Genomic DNA, 16,077 nt, shown 5'->3' with positions numbered 1-16,077 from the left:
TATTTTCATTTGCACTTTGTTGCGATAACACGACATCTCTCCCATTCAGATCATTATTTCCAATTAAAGACAAATCAATTACCATTAATGATGCACATTGTTAATGGATACAAAATCGTTTACCCCAACATTTGGTTTAATTGAATTTATGGGTGTCAACTCACGTTTGATATGTTTGTATTGGAGAAAGTAAAAAAAATTGCTTCACGGAAAGAGGTCTATTGTTATTAGTTATAGATACGACGCTTTCCCGAATAGATAACAATAACAAATAATTGTAAAGAAATTGTAGCAATTATTCAAATATGGTGGATGCGCCAGGCAAATACGAATTACTAACAAATTTAATCGTAAAGCATCAACATATTTATCACGTCAGATATTTATTATTTAAGAGTCACCTAGTTTTCCAATACTCTGTATAGTGTATACATATAAATTGATAAAAAAAATTCTTTCGCTTGTGTTTCGTGCACAAAACTTTTGCATATTTTTACCTCTTTTTAATTATTTACAATACGAGCACCTTTTCCTACCCTTTGTATTGATTGTCTCTATTTTAAACAGTCGAGGGCAATAATGAATTTTTTACTAGGAAGTCAATAATAACGTTTAACCGATTTCACAATTATTTTTCGTCTTTCTTTGACAAATCCATCAAAATCAAATAAATCAAATATTTGTCTATTTTAGAAGAGTTTCATTCTAACGAACACAATTCATTGTTGTCAATCATGAACTATAAAATATTATTGCATTCATAATAACTGTGGTTAAATTGCACATGTGTATAAAACGAAATAAATTTCATTTGCAGGCACAATAACGTTTTATATCATAAAATGGTATTCACATTATTATTCCAACCAATTTCAATTAATGTTGCAGACAAGTTAAACAAATTGAACTTCACGCTTGTCGAGCTTGTTGGGAAAAGTTCGACTTTGTGGCGGTTAAACTAATTTTTGGTTAGACGCTTTTAGAACTCGTTAATATGGAATTATTAGCAACATAAAGCAATTATGCTAGAGTGGATAATTTTTAATACAAATAAAAGTATCCTGTTCTTAATAACGTTAAAAAACGCTAAATCATCGTTGACGTTGAAAGGAAAAAATATTGTATTATTATATTACACCGAGTGATGTTGATGCGTTCAAAATTTCACTTGACATGATCCACTATAGTTTACTTCTTCATAAATAAAGCCTCCCCGGAAGGCGTTATTGGCGAGAAATAATCGTAAGCTCCTCGTCTCTTTTTAGACGTCATTGTGTAACAATTTGCTTAAATACCTGCACCTGTAATAGGGAGAGCTGCTACATTAGGGAGATTAACAAGAAACTTTAAAAATATACGACCGCTTTCACACACACCGAGGCAGCCTGACAGTTTACATCAAAATGGAGCTTAAAAGCACGAAATAGCGTATTTCGTTAAGTGTGATGTAATTTAATCAGGCCATTACTGGCTCGCCTGAGTTTCTCTGAATTTGTATTGATTTTTAAAATATAAATAGAAGATTAATTGATGACCACTGAAGGACTCGATTGTGGGCTTCAGACAAGAGGTTTAGTAGTTTTGGTGGTATTTTGACACGACCATTGTAGTCAAGAGATGTCATCATGGCGTCAAGGGGCACCTGACTTGATATGCTCTATTATGTTCGCGATATTAGGTGCAGATATTGGACCGAAAGCTGTTCCTAAAGCTCTTTAATCTCAATTGTGGATTATTGATTGTTGGCAGGAAACTCTAACTTAACCAATCGCCATAAAAAATGATCGCCAACCAAGTGGGAAAATCTTTACACTTGGTGAAACATTTGCGACTACGTTAGTTATCATCGCACCTCGCTTGTTGATTGTTTCGGTCCTTTTGTGCAATATGACGGTTAGTTTCTTGCATTCTCCGGTGAATTCCGACTTTTATTGTACATCCCGTTTTCAGTTTAAATGAGAAATTCTCGGCCACGTTAAAAAAGAGACACTAGCTTCATTACTATAAGTTTTAATTATGTCACTTCAGTCCGATGTTCCAATTCATTTGAATGGAGATAATGAGAAACGTATTTGAATAGAGTCGAGCAGCTGAAATCACGAAACTTGAAATTACCAAAAGTTGTAATGTGGGAATTGAAGTAGTTAACTTACAAAATCAGATTGCATTATCAGGTCTAATCAAAGGTTTACATTAGGGTTTTTTGAATGAAATGCCACCTGTAGCTTTATAGAATTTGTACATGATGTGACGTCAGAGCAAAGTCGGAGCTTTGAGAATCCTCTGAGAGAAAGCTTCTAGAGAGCACTTCCCGCGTTTAGACGGAGCATGAGGCGACAACCATTAAATCAGACTCCTTTTCCGAGCGAGCGGTCGCCTTACTTTCAACGTCCGGCCCTGTAAACCGCAAAGCCGGCATCTTCTTGAGGAGTGTTTGTCCAACAAATGGTTAAGGTACGTCTTAAAAGGATGTCAGGTGATGGATGCTAAATTAAAAGGTTTCTTTTGAGGATTTTACGGGTCGTTTATTTATGTGATAAATTACTACTTTCATTAATAGGTTCCGTGGGCGATTTCTTCCATTTCTACTTTATATGCTTAAGTGACACACCAACCACGCTCACTAGAAAATTATTTGCTCACAATGACATCTTTTGAATAAAGACATTTCATCATTACCTACTATAGAATGTTATATCAACAGCATTCGACACTTTTACACACTTTATTTTACTTTTGCAATATACCACGACAAATAACTATCATTGTTGTACCTAATATTTATATGAGACTAATCACTGACCACCTACACAAATATGTACACCAAACATACTATCACTTCCGTTGGCTTAATTAAAGCATCTAGCTTATAGTCGAAGACAATGTAAGACAAATGTGTAACTTTAAAGAGGCAGTGCGAAAATTGGCGGATGCGCTGGGTTCAATTTCAATACTAATGATAAAATGCATAATTATAACAATATCATACTAAAATCTTAATAAACTCTTATAAAGCACATAAAAACAATGCATCAAAATATTTTTAAAAAAGTTTTAGACATTTCTTGAAAATGTAAATTAAATTTTTGTTGAATTATTTTACCGCTTCATTTAGTCTAGGTTTGAACATGTTTGTTTCAAAGAACACAATGCTATGATTTAGTGTTAATTAGCGCAAACAACCGCAATTCTTGTATTTAACCGACATACTATACGAGCTTGCTACCAGCATCATTACCATAAAAGTAATTTTCATCTAGCTAGATGCTCTGGGTGGTTAAAAGTTAAACAACTGAATTAATGTTTTTTTAATAGTTATTTGTACAACTAATAATGAAAGTCATACTTTTTTTCACGAATTTGCAAATTGATTAACGAGGGCGTAGCCCGAGTTAATCAAGATAATAAGTGAAAAAAAGAGACTTTCATAACGTGTTGTACACACTATTTTTTTGCATATCGAAAAAGGTTGAGAAATTTGGTCTAAAAGGATTTATGGAAAATTATAAAAAAATAGGTATGCTTTGACAATCATCTCCAAGTTGATGGAATAAAATGATGCAAAAAAGTACTACCTACTTTCACTACGATTTTTCGTCTAAAAAAGTGCTACTTTAACTACGATTTTGCGTGTAAAAAAGTGTCACTTTCATTACGATATGCAAAAAATACTATTTTACTAGAACAAGTTAATACTATGGAATTTTAACATTCGTTTTCTTACTTGATCTTTACTTTGTTGCAGCCTGTTCATTATAATTGCACATGTCCAAATATTCACTGGCAATATAAAGAGGCTAAAACAAACTGACAATTTTAAATTTAATGAGTATTTAAAAAATATTTGTTAGATAAGAAAAGTCAATTTGAAACATATATTGGTACTGGGCATTCAGGTCCTGTTGGACCAAGGCAATGTTATTTCGATTGATGAAACGTCTTAATAGCTTAAAGGATTTACGGATCATGAACCAACTCTTGTCAAGAAATCATAAACAGTGATAACTTTCCTTTAGAGTTGCTCCTAAATCGAATTGGATTGTAGCTGTTACCACATCTAGCATTTATCATAGAAATATTCGTGGTCCAAGACTAAACTTCCATTTCAGACTTTTATGAAATCAATAATGTGACAAGATGCAGTTGTGTGGAATATTCGGTCAGTTCATATAAAATCAATTTATAAAAAAAAAATCAAATTCAATATTGTGGATTTGGAATATTTGTAGCTTTGTATGGTGCAATCGAAAAAGAAAATAAATCGAGTAAGCCATGACTATGACGGTTCAGTTGGCAGTTCTAGTTTAAATATTGCTGTATTTGACAACCGTCGAGTTTCTCGATTAAAGGTTAGAGAACTTAAAGAGGTTTCTTTGATAGCAGTAATATTTAGACCAGTGCGGCAACAGTTGGAAAACTGAACCACGATAGTGATAGGATTACTAGATTATTTTTTATAGATCGCACGGTAGCTTATCACGAAACAAAACATATCTACCGAGTCTCCGCGGGAACAGTTCGAATGTGTTTATTTTTCTGTCTTTAACGTTACAATTGCGAGACTCGGAGGTGAGTCAGCGCAACGTGAAAAAAAAAATCAAAAGAAAAAACTATCCAAATAAAACTACACATACAAACGTTTCAAAAATTAACCAAACCAGCGATTGATTTGGTATGGAAATACTCTGTTGTAATAGGTACATTGACCATAGTAATTATGATCGGTTCCATCTCAAGGAAACATCTTTATATTATTTATTATCATGTTAAACTCATTAATATACTAATACATAAATATGATTAATTCCCCACTGTTTTTTTTTTTTATTTATATTCACAAGTATACTTTAGATCAATTTGTGCGATGCATCAAAAACATTGCATTATAAAACTGTAACACACAAGCTTTCAGCACTATTAGAATTGGGTTATTTCAACTCGATCAAGGGTGTTAACACTTCAGGTGTGAATTTAATACATTTTATAAGCGTCACTTGACATGATCAAAGCGTTTTATATAATTAGTTGTAGGAAAGTCTGAGTTGAAACCATTATTGGAAAGTAACACGAGAACAAAAGAATGTTACGTAGATTGAGACTGTGAAATATTTATCGGGATAACGAGAGCAATTTCGACAAACGATCTCTGATTTTAATCCCCCTCGGTCAAAGTAAACATCAAGTAAAAAAATTTCTCTCTTTAAACGTAGATATGATCTGAAAGAAATGGAAAGCAATTGTTGAACAACTTTTTAACATCAAATTTGTAAAAAATTCATCGATAAAAAATAAAAATCCACAGAAGACCACAATCAGTATCAATCCATTTATTAATCCAATTGTATTTAATGAAAAATAATTTTATCCCTTGACGAATCTCCTTTCTATTTACGAAGTCCCGAAAGATTAAAACTAAATTGACTCCGTAGTGATACTTGCTAATAGACTAAACAAAAATTTACGACCATTTTCAACTCTGTGTTCGATAACAAATCAACGCTTTTTTTGTATTATCGAATAAAACTTAGTCCTAATAATCACAATTGATATTCATTTCTACTCCCAGTAGGTAGAAGATCGTAAAAACACAATGCATCAAAATTATTCAATTTTACAGTTCTAATTAATATCAGGGGAAAAGTGAACCTCTCAGTTTCGTAAAAAAATTTTGTATTTATTAAAACAAATATAATCAGTAATAATAATGACCTAACGCTTTTTCTCAATGAAAATAAGAAATTGTTACTTGCTGGTTTCTCAAAAGATTTATATCGACATGTGAAATTACCTGCTGGAAATTATTTACTCATAGATAATTTTGTTAAATTTTCTTAAATCGAGGACATGCCTGTCCTCATTAACTGCCGATGGATGTGTTTGGATTAGAATTCAACAGATTCATGAGGTGTGTAAATCCCTTTCTAGCCTTAGTTTACAACTAAAACCACAAAACGACTTCTACGATATGCTAAGTTTGGCGCAAAATGCTCTGTCTAGATTATTGTTGGCATTTATATTAATTTACCACTTCAGCGGACTTGCAAACAAGTTCTACTGCGCTTTTGTGTAACTGTAAATGAAGTCAGACAATGCGTTAGGTATACAGAGTGTCACAAAATCACCGGAGGGACTCCTAATGAAGGATTCGTTACAACAATCTAAGACAAAATGTTTAATACAATTGTCGAGACTTCAATAGTTATCAAACTTTCGCAAAAAAATTTACTTGTGAGATCAGTGGGTTGTTGATACTAATAAATTCAGTACAGTTATCGTGGTATCTTTTGTTTCTAGCGCCTATCTATTAATAAAATAAAACGGAACTACCCTCACATACGGATTTTTTTTGCAAAATCTTAATAGCATCTCAGTTGAAAAAGAGTGGAGCCGCGATATAATTATTGTACATATTATGATTCTTGTCTCAAATTATTGTAGAGAATTCGCCATTATGAGCTATTCCGATTATTTTTGGACATCCTCTATACGTAATTAATTAAGACAACGAAATATAGGTATTTATTAGCCTTGCTTTAAAAAATCGTTCCCCAAGCTTTGAGGTTGCGGCGCCCTATATTCATTAAAAACTCCATCTCTACACCGCACTGGACTGCTTTGTGACGTCAGGTCAAACCAGAAAAAGTTCATTTACAACAGGAAGATTTTGTTTTAATGCGTTTAACAAAATGTCGATTAAGTTTACAAATGACACCAAGACGGGAATGATAAATAATAAATAAACAATTAAATAATTTACTGGTTTTCTGTTGAATTTTGCGGACTCTTCAGCGTCGACTGATAAAAATGTAGTTAAATTTAAGTACCGGGTGTTATGGAAGTCCACGTAATAAATTTAATCACCAATTGAACCCTTTCAAATAATTTTTTTTACAAACTTCGCTCATGGGGTAATCATCAATTGAAACGAAAGAGTGAGTGAAAATGTTTTTGTGCGATAAAAACCTTAGTTTTTTTGAAGAAAGAACGACCGCTGTTTTTACTGTTTTTCATTCGAGTATTTTAATCGAGTAATTTTTTTGTTCGTGTTTTGTTATCAATGGATATGTAAACACGAGCGGGTATGAATTTTAGGGTTCAAATTACATTTAATTTTAACATTGTTTTGAAGAATTTGCGGAAACGAGTCCTATTGGTGGTAAAATTTATTACGTGGATTTCCATAATACCCTGTATACAATAATAGTTACTTTCTTAACAAGTGTTATGAATACCTAACGGTTTTCCTGCAAGCATGCAAGAACTAAAAGACAAAATTTTGACCATTCATTATACAATCATTGTGAATTATAAACTGGGAATAATTATTACCGCAATAGTGCAGTAATTTCTTATTCCCGCACACGTTTTTAATATGGGAAAGCCGCATACTTGTAAAATGTAGAAAATTATTTCTATTGCGTTGAGCAATTGTCGCAAAACAAAAGGAAAAAATCTAAAATTAATTCTCTTATTAAAAAGAATTTTTAATATTAAGTAATATTAAGTGAATAAAAAATGACAAACACTGCTGTGGCTTCAACTGTGAAATTGGTGTAGGTAAAATTAAACGCACTAAAATTATTAGTCAATATATTTTCTGGTTGAGCACATTCACAATTTAAATTAAAATATCCCAACGCATGACGGTTTTTCCACGCATAAAACATCAGACTTTTTTGACGACAATGCACCACTGCTATTGCAATTAGCTTTGGTCGAAATCTTTTTGCAAATAAAATATTGGAAGCTCCTCAACTAATGTCTTTGATCTATAATGCCTGTTGTTGATGTGTTTAAGCATGCAAGACTTCAAAGAAAACTTTTCTCCACACGTATCACAAATGTACGGTTTTTCACCAGTATGCGTCCTCATATGCACCTGTAAGTGAGTTGACTGTGTGAATTTCCTATTGCACAAATTACACTCAAAGTTCTTAATGCCAAGATGTATACGCATATGTCTTTGTACTCCATTTGAAAACGGAAAACTTTTACCGCAAATCGTGCACAAAAACGGCGTCCGTTTCGTTTTATGGCCTGGGGGTGCATCATGCGATTTTATGTGTCTTCTTTGTGAAGACAATCTCTGAAATTTTTTATCACAAATTGTACAACTATAATTTTTTTCACCAGTATGTGAAGTTATATGTTCTTTTAAATGGTATGATTGTTTGAACTCCTTATTGCAGTAAGTACACACGAACTTCCGAATTTCATTATGCACTCGAGCTAAATGTTTTTTTAATTGCCAGTTTTTACCAAACTGAGCCCCACAATATTCACAGCTAAGATTATCTACACTTTTAGTTTTTATGTCATATTTTCGCTTTCCCCGTCTTTTTTTTAAAGAGCTCACTGAATCTATAATGTCTTTGCATGATGAATCACTTGAATAATTTTCACTTTTCACAAAACAGTCACCATCACTATCACTTTCAGATTTCACACAATCATGGTCATCATCATCTATAAAAACTTTAATATCCTCACATTCTGTTTCTTTCTTAATCAAACCCATGGCTTCACTTTTCCTTAAAAACTCTTGTGACATCAACACTGTTACTCGAAACTTATAACTTATTCGCAGATGCTTTATACACAACCAGCACATCTCCATATCGTCATTTTCGATCTGAAATTGCATCTGGTTAACGCAAACGTTGCGAGAATAGACCGGAGAACTTACCAAATCTGCTGTTACACAAGTTTTCAGTTTTTCCAAGTAGGAAATTTTGTCGGTGTCGTAACTTTGAGCGCTATAGAACTTGCTACAATCACTCTTGCGACACGTAAAACACGTTTTAGTGGTATCTGTCATTTTTTATATTTTTTATGGCATTTTATTTGAAAATCCCCGATTTTGAGGTTATTTCAATAACAACATAGCTGTCTGTTTTAAAACAGAGGATCTGCTTTATCGATTGCGTTTAGCGCGCTGGCGCATTCTTTCAAATTCAAAAAATTTAACTCCTTCCAACTGACCGAAAGCCGGAAGATATGTTTCAGGCTTCTCATAATTAAAAGCTGAATTGACTCTCAACGTGCATTTACATAACTGCACATGCTATAACCGTAATTGCATGCATAGTCCTGCACAACCCTCGATTACAATAATTAGTTCAGTTGATCCTGAATTTAAATTGGTCTTTACCAAATAAACTAACAATTTTGCTTGGGAAAGTGCAGATTTTTTTGTGGAGCATTTCTCTGATTAAGATTTCTTTATGTAAGTACAGAAAACCGGGGCAATGCAATCAGATGAAAAAGCGTTGTCTGTCGGTAACAAGAAAGTTTACCAACAATTTCACATCAAAGCTTCGTCAAGCAATAGAGGGTAAATGCTTCACATTTCCAGGAGAATATTTAACGTAGACAACCTGCCTTTCGTCCTTTAAATTTCATTCTTAAAATTCCAGCGCTAACAAATAAATTAATTTCAGAGATGAATAAGCTAATCCCTTGAACGTAGGATGATACCTTTTAATTTTGTATTATCCCTTCGCCCCCTAAAGTTAAGGTTGTTCTCTCTTAATAATTTAATCCAAACGTTTGTGTAACAATATTATGTTTTCTTCAAACATTGTATTTGTTAAATAATTTTAACTCATTTATTTACTAAATTTTTGTCTCATATTTTCTTATTTCACGTTCACCTATGATTGTAAAGGCAGTTAAGACTAATTAAATAATGCATAATATACCACATTATTCATTAAAGTTGACAATTAATTTAAAGCAAGATTAATAAGAATGATTATGAATCGTAGAATAAAGACAAGCATTCACATTTTCGTAATACATAATAGGGGATACAAAGTAAGTCTGCATAATATAATTGACAAGTCAGTTTTTTATGTATTGGATTATTTTTAGTCCCATTCACCAGCTGTCATGTCGTTGCAAAAAATGAAAAGATACATAAGTATATGAAAAATTCGAATACAGAGAAACGATATGTTGAGATTTTGACACTTTGTCGGCAAACTTTAATATTCTCTCTATATGCAAACCCACAGAAGATACATTAGACTAGACAAGCCATAAAAGTAAATGTTGAGACGAGAAGACCGTGAATATTTTACCCAAGAATTATTGTACATTGTTTTTAAAAGAGAACAAGTATCGTTTCAACTTTCCGTGAGTTGTGATGTCAAAGGAAATTCGTTTCTAAAAAAGGCGCTTAATGACCACTTTTGAGAGGTGTCTACACGACTTGTACTATTTGAACAGGCTTTTAATCAAATCTAGCCGGTCCGAATAGCAAACAGAATACTCGCATTTATTCCGGTAAATAGAACGCAAAAAGTTTGACCCGTTAAATAGGTCAAAGCATCATCATCACATGGGAGCTTTGACCACTGAAGCTCGCTTGGATTATATGCTAAAAGCAAACGTTTGTGTTCTAGCACATGTTAATAAATGCCACCGTTTGATTATAACCGAATCCATATGCATTAATTTACAAATGCAATAAATCGGTTTTACAATGTAGCAGCAGTGCAGCACAGAACCTTTTGGCCAAAGGCTCAAATTTACAAGTTGCAAACTTCAAAAAGATCAGATTAGAGATATATACGATCAAATCAACACGTTATCCAAAAATCCGCACACGAAAGGCAGAAAAATAAATAGAAAAGATACCAACGTCATAATTATAACGGCGGGAATCTGGGTGAAAATAAAACGAAGCAGGGGGAATATTCCTTTGATACGTGTCCACTTTTATTAACAAATCTAGCTGAATAAACACGTGGGAAGCTTTAAAGTGTCGAAAGCTTCGACAGTGAACATGCTAGAATTTCATTTGTACACGGAGGTTCTACTGTAACTAATTCAATCGGTGAAGCTTTGAAAACTAAAGAACTTTTTAAGGGGTTCCCGTCAATACAATTCCTGCGAAGTTTGCGATAAAATTTGTTTCCATTCAAGTAAATTAGGCTCGGAAATGGAATTACGTCCGAAATGATACCATTTTCACCAATCAACTTTGTCGCAGATTTTATCATTTAAACAATCAGAGAAATGATGTATTTGTTTGTTAACGAATCAGTCGGCTAACACCTGTTACCCCAGCGAAATTTCCTGTTCCGATAAATTGTGATGTAACACACGTGCTGCATTAGTTCTGCTTCCTCCATTTTGTAAAAAGAGGTCGCTAAAGTTGGATGATTAAATGTGGGAATTTATATGGCCCATGCCGATCTTGATGAGAAAATGGTTATCAATCATTATGAGTTGGTTTATTAAATTATACGCCCACGTCCGTTACAAGTTTTTTTTTTAATAAAGATAATTAATAATCAATAATTCCTTTTTAATTTAAACTAAATTTGTAACACGAAAAAATTTTCAGTGTCAGTTTGTATTTAGTTCGCAAGTGTCAGTAATCTCGAAAAATCGTTTTTAGGAAATACATCGTTCAATGAGATTGATAGGTATTTATTAACTTAACAAAAAATAAAATAAAATAAACAACGATTTTATATTCTTAAATACTTCACTTTCAAATGACTTCTTACAAACATCTGCACTCTCATAAAAAAAAATGGAAGGACTTTTTTGTGCAAAATGACTAAATGAGGGTTAATCTTGCGGAAATCAGTTTACACAGAACGAACTGAAAGGGACTAACTTTTAAGATTTCAAACAAAACGATACCTCCAGAGGAAGATAAATATTTGAATGTGTTTACTTGGGAATTTTGAGTTTTTCTTTTAAAACTAATTTCATAAAAAATATTTTAATATACCCACAGTAGGTATTTATTTTTATGATTGTACATACTTTATAATGGACTTTATTAAACATTACTCAACAAGATATCAAAGAACTTATTAAACTGACGATGTATCCGTAAATTTGATTATAAGTCTATTTGCAAATGTGATTTCATTTAGTATGTACATTCACACGTGCCTTTGAGGCTTAAAACGTAAGTTAATTAACACAGGCTGGTGACGTCTTTATCTTTTCCAATCTAACACATCTGTTTTAGCCGATGACACATGTGTGCAAAGAAATAAAAGCAAAAGATAAAAAAGCGAAAGGTATATCTCCGTCGAATTTTTATTAGTTTTATTATTAAGATGAATTTAAATTTGTTAATTTGTTTGTCATGTAAATTTATGTGTCATATTATTTATTCTGGATTTATATCACGTGCTCGCGATGACGGGCAATAGTTATTGAAAGAGTTTTAGAGTAAATATTGATTTTTAAAAACACAATGATAAACAGTAATGTCCAAACACATATTAAGGAAGGTTAGTTGAATATTCTAATAATTTTAAGAAATAAATTCTTGGCAAATATGTGTTTGTGACCTATATATTACTTTAGTCAACAAGAATGTTTTATTTAGTTTTTCTTATATAATTGTTGTAAACATTTTAAGCGTGTTAAAGATTCTTTAATGAAAAGTAAATGAACCAAATTTATAAATTCAATAAACAATTATTACTTGTAAATTTGTTACATAAAATTATAATATGTACAAAGGAGACGATCTTTGGGGATGTAACTTATTTCTAATCTACCCAAAAAAAAATTTCAACATCAAGATTCTCATTCGCACGATATCACTCACTTTCCATTCTTGTTGTGTAATATACTACTCAACAAAACATAAAAACAGCGACTGGTCCTTAATATTTAAAATGATGCAAAACATTAAAATAGATAAAGAAATATGTACTCGTAGTTATTTATTCAATATTCAATAGTAATTAACATCGTGTTTTACTAGTTAGTTTTAATTAAGTAAACTGGGCTATAACCAGCCTGTTGTTATAACCCATGTTGCCAATTAGCACCGTCGGTTATAACATACATAATCCACGTTGTCGTTAGCACCGTGGGTTATTAACATCCATAACCCATCGGGAGCAGATTTTCATTAATAATGTTATTACATATCTAAAAATTTTGGAATATTGGATAAAACGTTGTATGGCATACGTACTACCCACTCAAGGTAATAACCTACTCAGGCAAGCCCTCGTAGGTTACAAATACCTCTTGTGGGTAATATCTTAAATAACCCACTTATACCATAAATAACTATTATATTTAAAGTAAAGTAATACTTTTTTTTACGAGCAAATAGAAGTCTTTTTCATGTAAATTTAAATTTAGCCTTAGCTGTAAAACTAATTCATTTTATAAAACATTTTTAAAATCCCGTTCACGGTGCAAAAAATTTTCTCATTCACACTTTTGTGACCAAGCTAACAACCTATGGAATTGGTAGAAATACCAATAAATAACGTGTGTTATAGCCATTATAGTGTGTCATAATTTTAATTTCCAAATCATTAAAGGTTAACGATATTGAAATACCCACTTGATGCAAACCTTTAATGCGTAATTTTTTTTTTTTGTAATATAGCAATAAATGCTGAGCGTTATTTTAATTTAAAACTTTGTTGCCAAAATTATGTTATGGAAAATAAAACTGCTTATCCATGAAATATGTATTCATTGCGGAAGGTTTTCAATTTTGGAAAGAATATACACTTTTCTTTACCACAAATTTTAATAAAGTAAAAATGCAGAACAGTTTAAAGATTCTTAAGTATTATTTGTAAAAAAAAATATATTCCTTTTTAATAAAATTGTCAACTATTTCAGTTTAAAAACAAACTTTCTCACTCATAGTAAAATGATACTGGCTGAATATTTTAAACGGATTTGAGAGCAAATACCCTTCAATTTTTTTTTATTGTTTTAGCTAATATTTATTTACAATATTTTGACATATTTATGATTTGTGTTTACAATTAGAAATCACTTTACATAATTTAATATTCAACAACTACAGCAAATCTGGAAAATTTTGCAATGGTAACAATTCAATTTTGATAAGGTAAATATAAAAAATTAACACCGCTTAAATTCGCCAACAAAATGATTTTGTTTGGTTTACATCATGTGACCACAGTTATATATAATTGTAAAACACTGAGAAGACTTCATAAATTCATGATTTTATCATGCTGTTAACATTACATGTGCCATCATTTTACTGAAACTGACTATAAAGTTAAGTGATTTGTTTATTCTTGGATCATTTATGAGGCATCAAATGTGAGTATTAAATAAAAATTACTTCATTTTTTATTATCATTGCACCTATCCTTTTAAATTTAAACGATCATTCAATAAATATTCCGACCAATTTAAATGTGCAACATTGCATCATTCCACTTTTTATTCGTTTAATAAATACAAGAGAAGCTAAATATAAATACGACCGTGAAAGTAACAAATTATGTAGTTAAATTTAACCCCAATTTGTCCTAAATTTAGACTTCACAGTGTCAAAGATAGATAAATGAAACATCGTAGGATGAAAACGTTCAACTGTCCACTCTTATTCGGACATTTTATTGTGTAACTTCTCGATGGTGATGAATGACTTAGGCAAATACCATAGTAATGAAAATAAAATTATATTTTGTTTCAGATGACGATAAAACGTGAATAAATACAAAGTTTATATTTAGAAACATGGGATTATTATTTTCATTTCTGAACACGTTATTAACGTGCAGTTCTTTACATATCAGTGTAATAAAAAATAAATAAGGAATTGCTAAATCACTATTAGGAAACATCTCTCGCAATTAAAATATCTTAACAGTACAGTAACTAACCTTTCGACTTGTCGGTCTACGTCGATAAATCTCGAAATTTTCCATGTTAAAAAGTTTTCCTTTTGTAAAAAAAATTGCTCGAGTCCGGAACCAGTTTGTCGCCGAATACCTGACTAAAAGAATTTGGAAGAAAATAGTTATTTGTACAACTAGTTATGAAAGTCATACTTTTATTCACGAATTTGCAAATTGATTAACGAGGGCGTAACCCGAGTTAATCAAGCAAAGAACGTGTTGTTGTACACACTATTTTTTTGCATATCGATGTAAGTTGAGAAATTTGGTCCAAAAGGATTTACGAAAAATTACAAAAAAAATAGGTATGCTTTGACAATCATCTCCACGATTTTTCGTGTAAAAAAGTGCTACTTTCACTACGATTTTGCGTGTAAAAAAGTGCCATTTTCATTACGATATGCAAAAAATTCAAAGGGAATAATCTAAGTATTTAAAGAAACGTAAGGAGGAGTAGAATAATTTTTGTTTCACTTAATATCCAAATAATTTTAACAAATTCTGAAAATTTACCACAAAATAGTACTTAACTTATACAAGTGGTGCTTTTGGCGATTTATACTTTTAAGCACTAGCATGTGGTGTTCGGCGAAACTTAAATCTCAATTTTGTGACGTCAGAAACTCATTTCACCCTCTTACTCTTTATTATCCCTTCACCAGGATAATGTTTCACAGTCTTTATGAATATCGAGTGGTGTGTTAGTGCTACATAAAGAGCTTATGTCAATGAGTTAAGATTTTAATGACGCCTTTAAATCACCTAGGTCATAAAGAAAATTAAGTTACAAAAAATTTGCTATAAAAGTTGTTCCGCAGAGGCTGAGGACATTGTATGTGTTTTCACCTCGTACAGACCTCATCTTAAGGTAACTGTATGTGAAAAAGAAATTTTGTATTGTTGCATATCCGAGGGATTTGCATAACTCGATAAGTTCTAGATGTGCGCTATTTCGTTTTACGACGAAAGTGGAATTTTTTCGTGCTTTATAAATCTGCTGATAACATCCTAACGGAAGGAAATAAAATAATTTGGACTAGCTTGATCAGATTTACAACAAAATCCTCGGTAATTTTGTTCGTATTTATAAGAGTTGGGGTGGAAAACACAACCGGGTTCAACAACTCCGGACAAATATCACCGTCCCTCTAAATTAACCAAGACAAGGGTTCTTTTTTTAGCAGTGCGGGTTTCACACACAACTTCCGGGCACGTTATTTTTGTTTTCCGACTTGCTTATTATCAGTGTACGTCGAAAAATATCATCAAGCAAAAATAAACTTCCTATCGAAAAAAGTGGACGACTCTTTCTAATCGTTTTTGAGAAATGAGATATTATCTTCCGTTTTAGTACACAACATTTAATTTTATTGGGATAGAACCGCACTTCTATTATCGCTTTTCGCAT

The 16,077-nt window shown here is 31.9% G+C and overlaps 2 protein-coding genes across 4 annotated transcripts in view; one reads left to right on the top strand and one right to left on the bottom strand.

Moving 5' to 3' along the window:
* Positions 1–16,077, top strand: part of Dh44 (diuretic hormone 44) — a 40,501-nt gene that overhangs the window by 20,008 nt on the left and 4,416 nt on the right. The window contains exon 1 of one of the 3 annotated variants that reach the window (XM_069048875.1): positions 13,955–14,085. The exons of the other annotated variants lie outside the window; for them this stretch is intronic. The gene's annotated coding sequence lies outside the window, so the exon portion shown is untranslated. Of the gene's footprint in view, positions 1–13,954; positions 14,086–16,077 lie in introns of those variants that run through there. 3 annotated transcript variants of the gene reach the window in all.
* On the bottom strand, positions 7,577–8,912 carry LOC138131681 (zinc finger protein 782-like). The gene is made up of 2 exons (XM_069048848.1): positions 8,687–8,912; positions 7,577–8,632 (listed from the first exon to the last, which is right to left on the bottom strand). Exons 1-2 carry the CDS (start codon positions 8,816–8,818, stop codon positions 7,706–7,708), a joined length of 1,059 nt encoding a protein of 352 aa, XP_068904949.1. The 5' UTR covers positions 8,819–8,912; the 3' UTR covers positions 7,577–7,705.

This window comes from Tenebrio molitor, chromosome 5 (genome assembly GCF_963966145.1).
Source record: "Tenebrio molitor chromosome 5, icTenMoli1.1, whole genome shotgun sequence".
NCBI classification, from domain to species: domain Eukaryota; kingdom Metazoa; phylum Arthropoda; class Insecta; order Coleoptera; family Tenebrionidae; genus Tenebrio; species Tenebrio molitor.
Note: the sequence above shows the minus strand (reverse complement) of the source record. Positions and strands in the feature narration are given on the sequence as shown.

Bases quoted from the DNA above. Each gene is read 5' to 3' on its own strand.
- LOC138131681 (XM_069048848.1), bottom strand. From the start codon at position 8,818: ATGACAGATACCACTAAAACGTGTTTTACGTGTCGCAAGAGTGATTGT. The intron at 8,633-8,686 runs GTAAGTTCTCCG...ATGCAATTTCAG, and splicing joins CTTGTGTAACAGCAGATTTG to ATCGAAAATGACGATATGGA.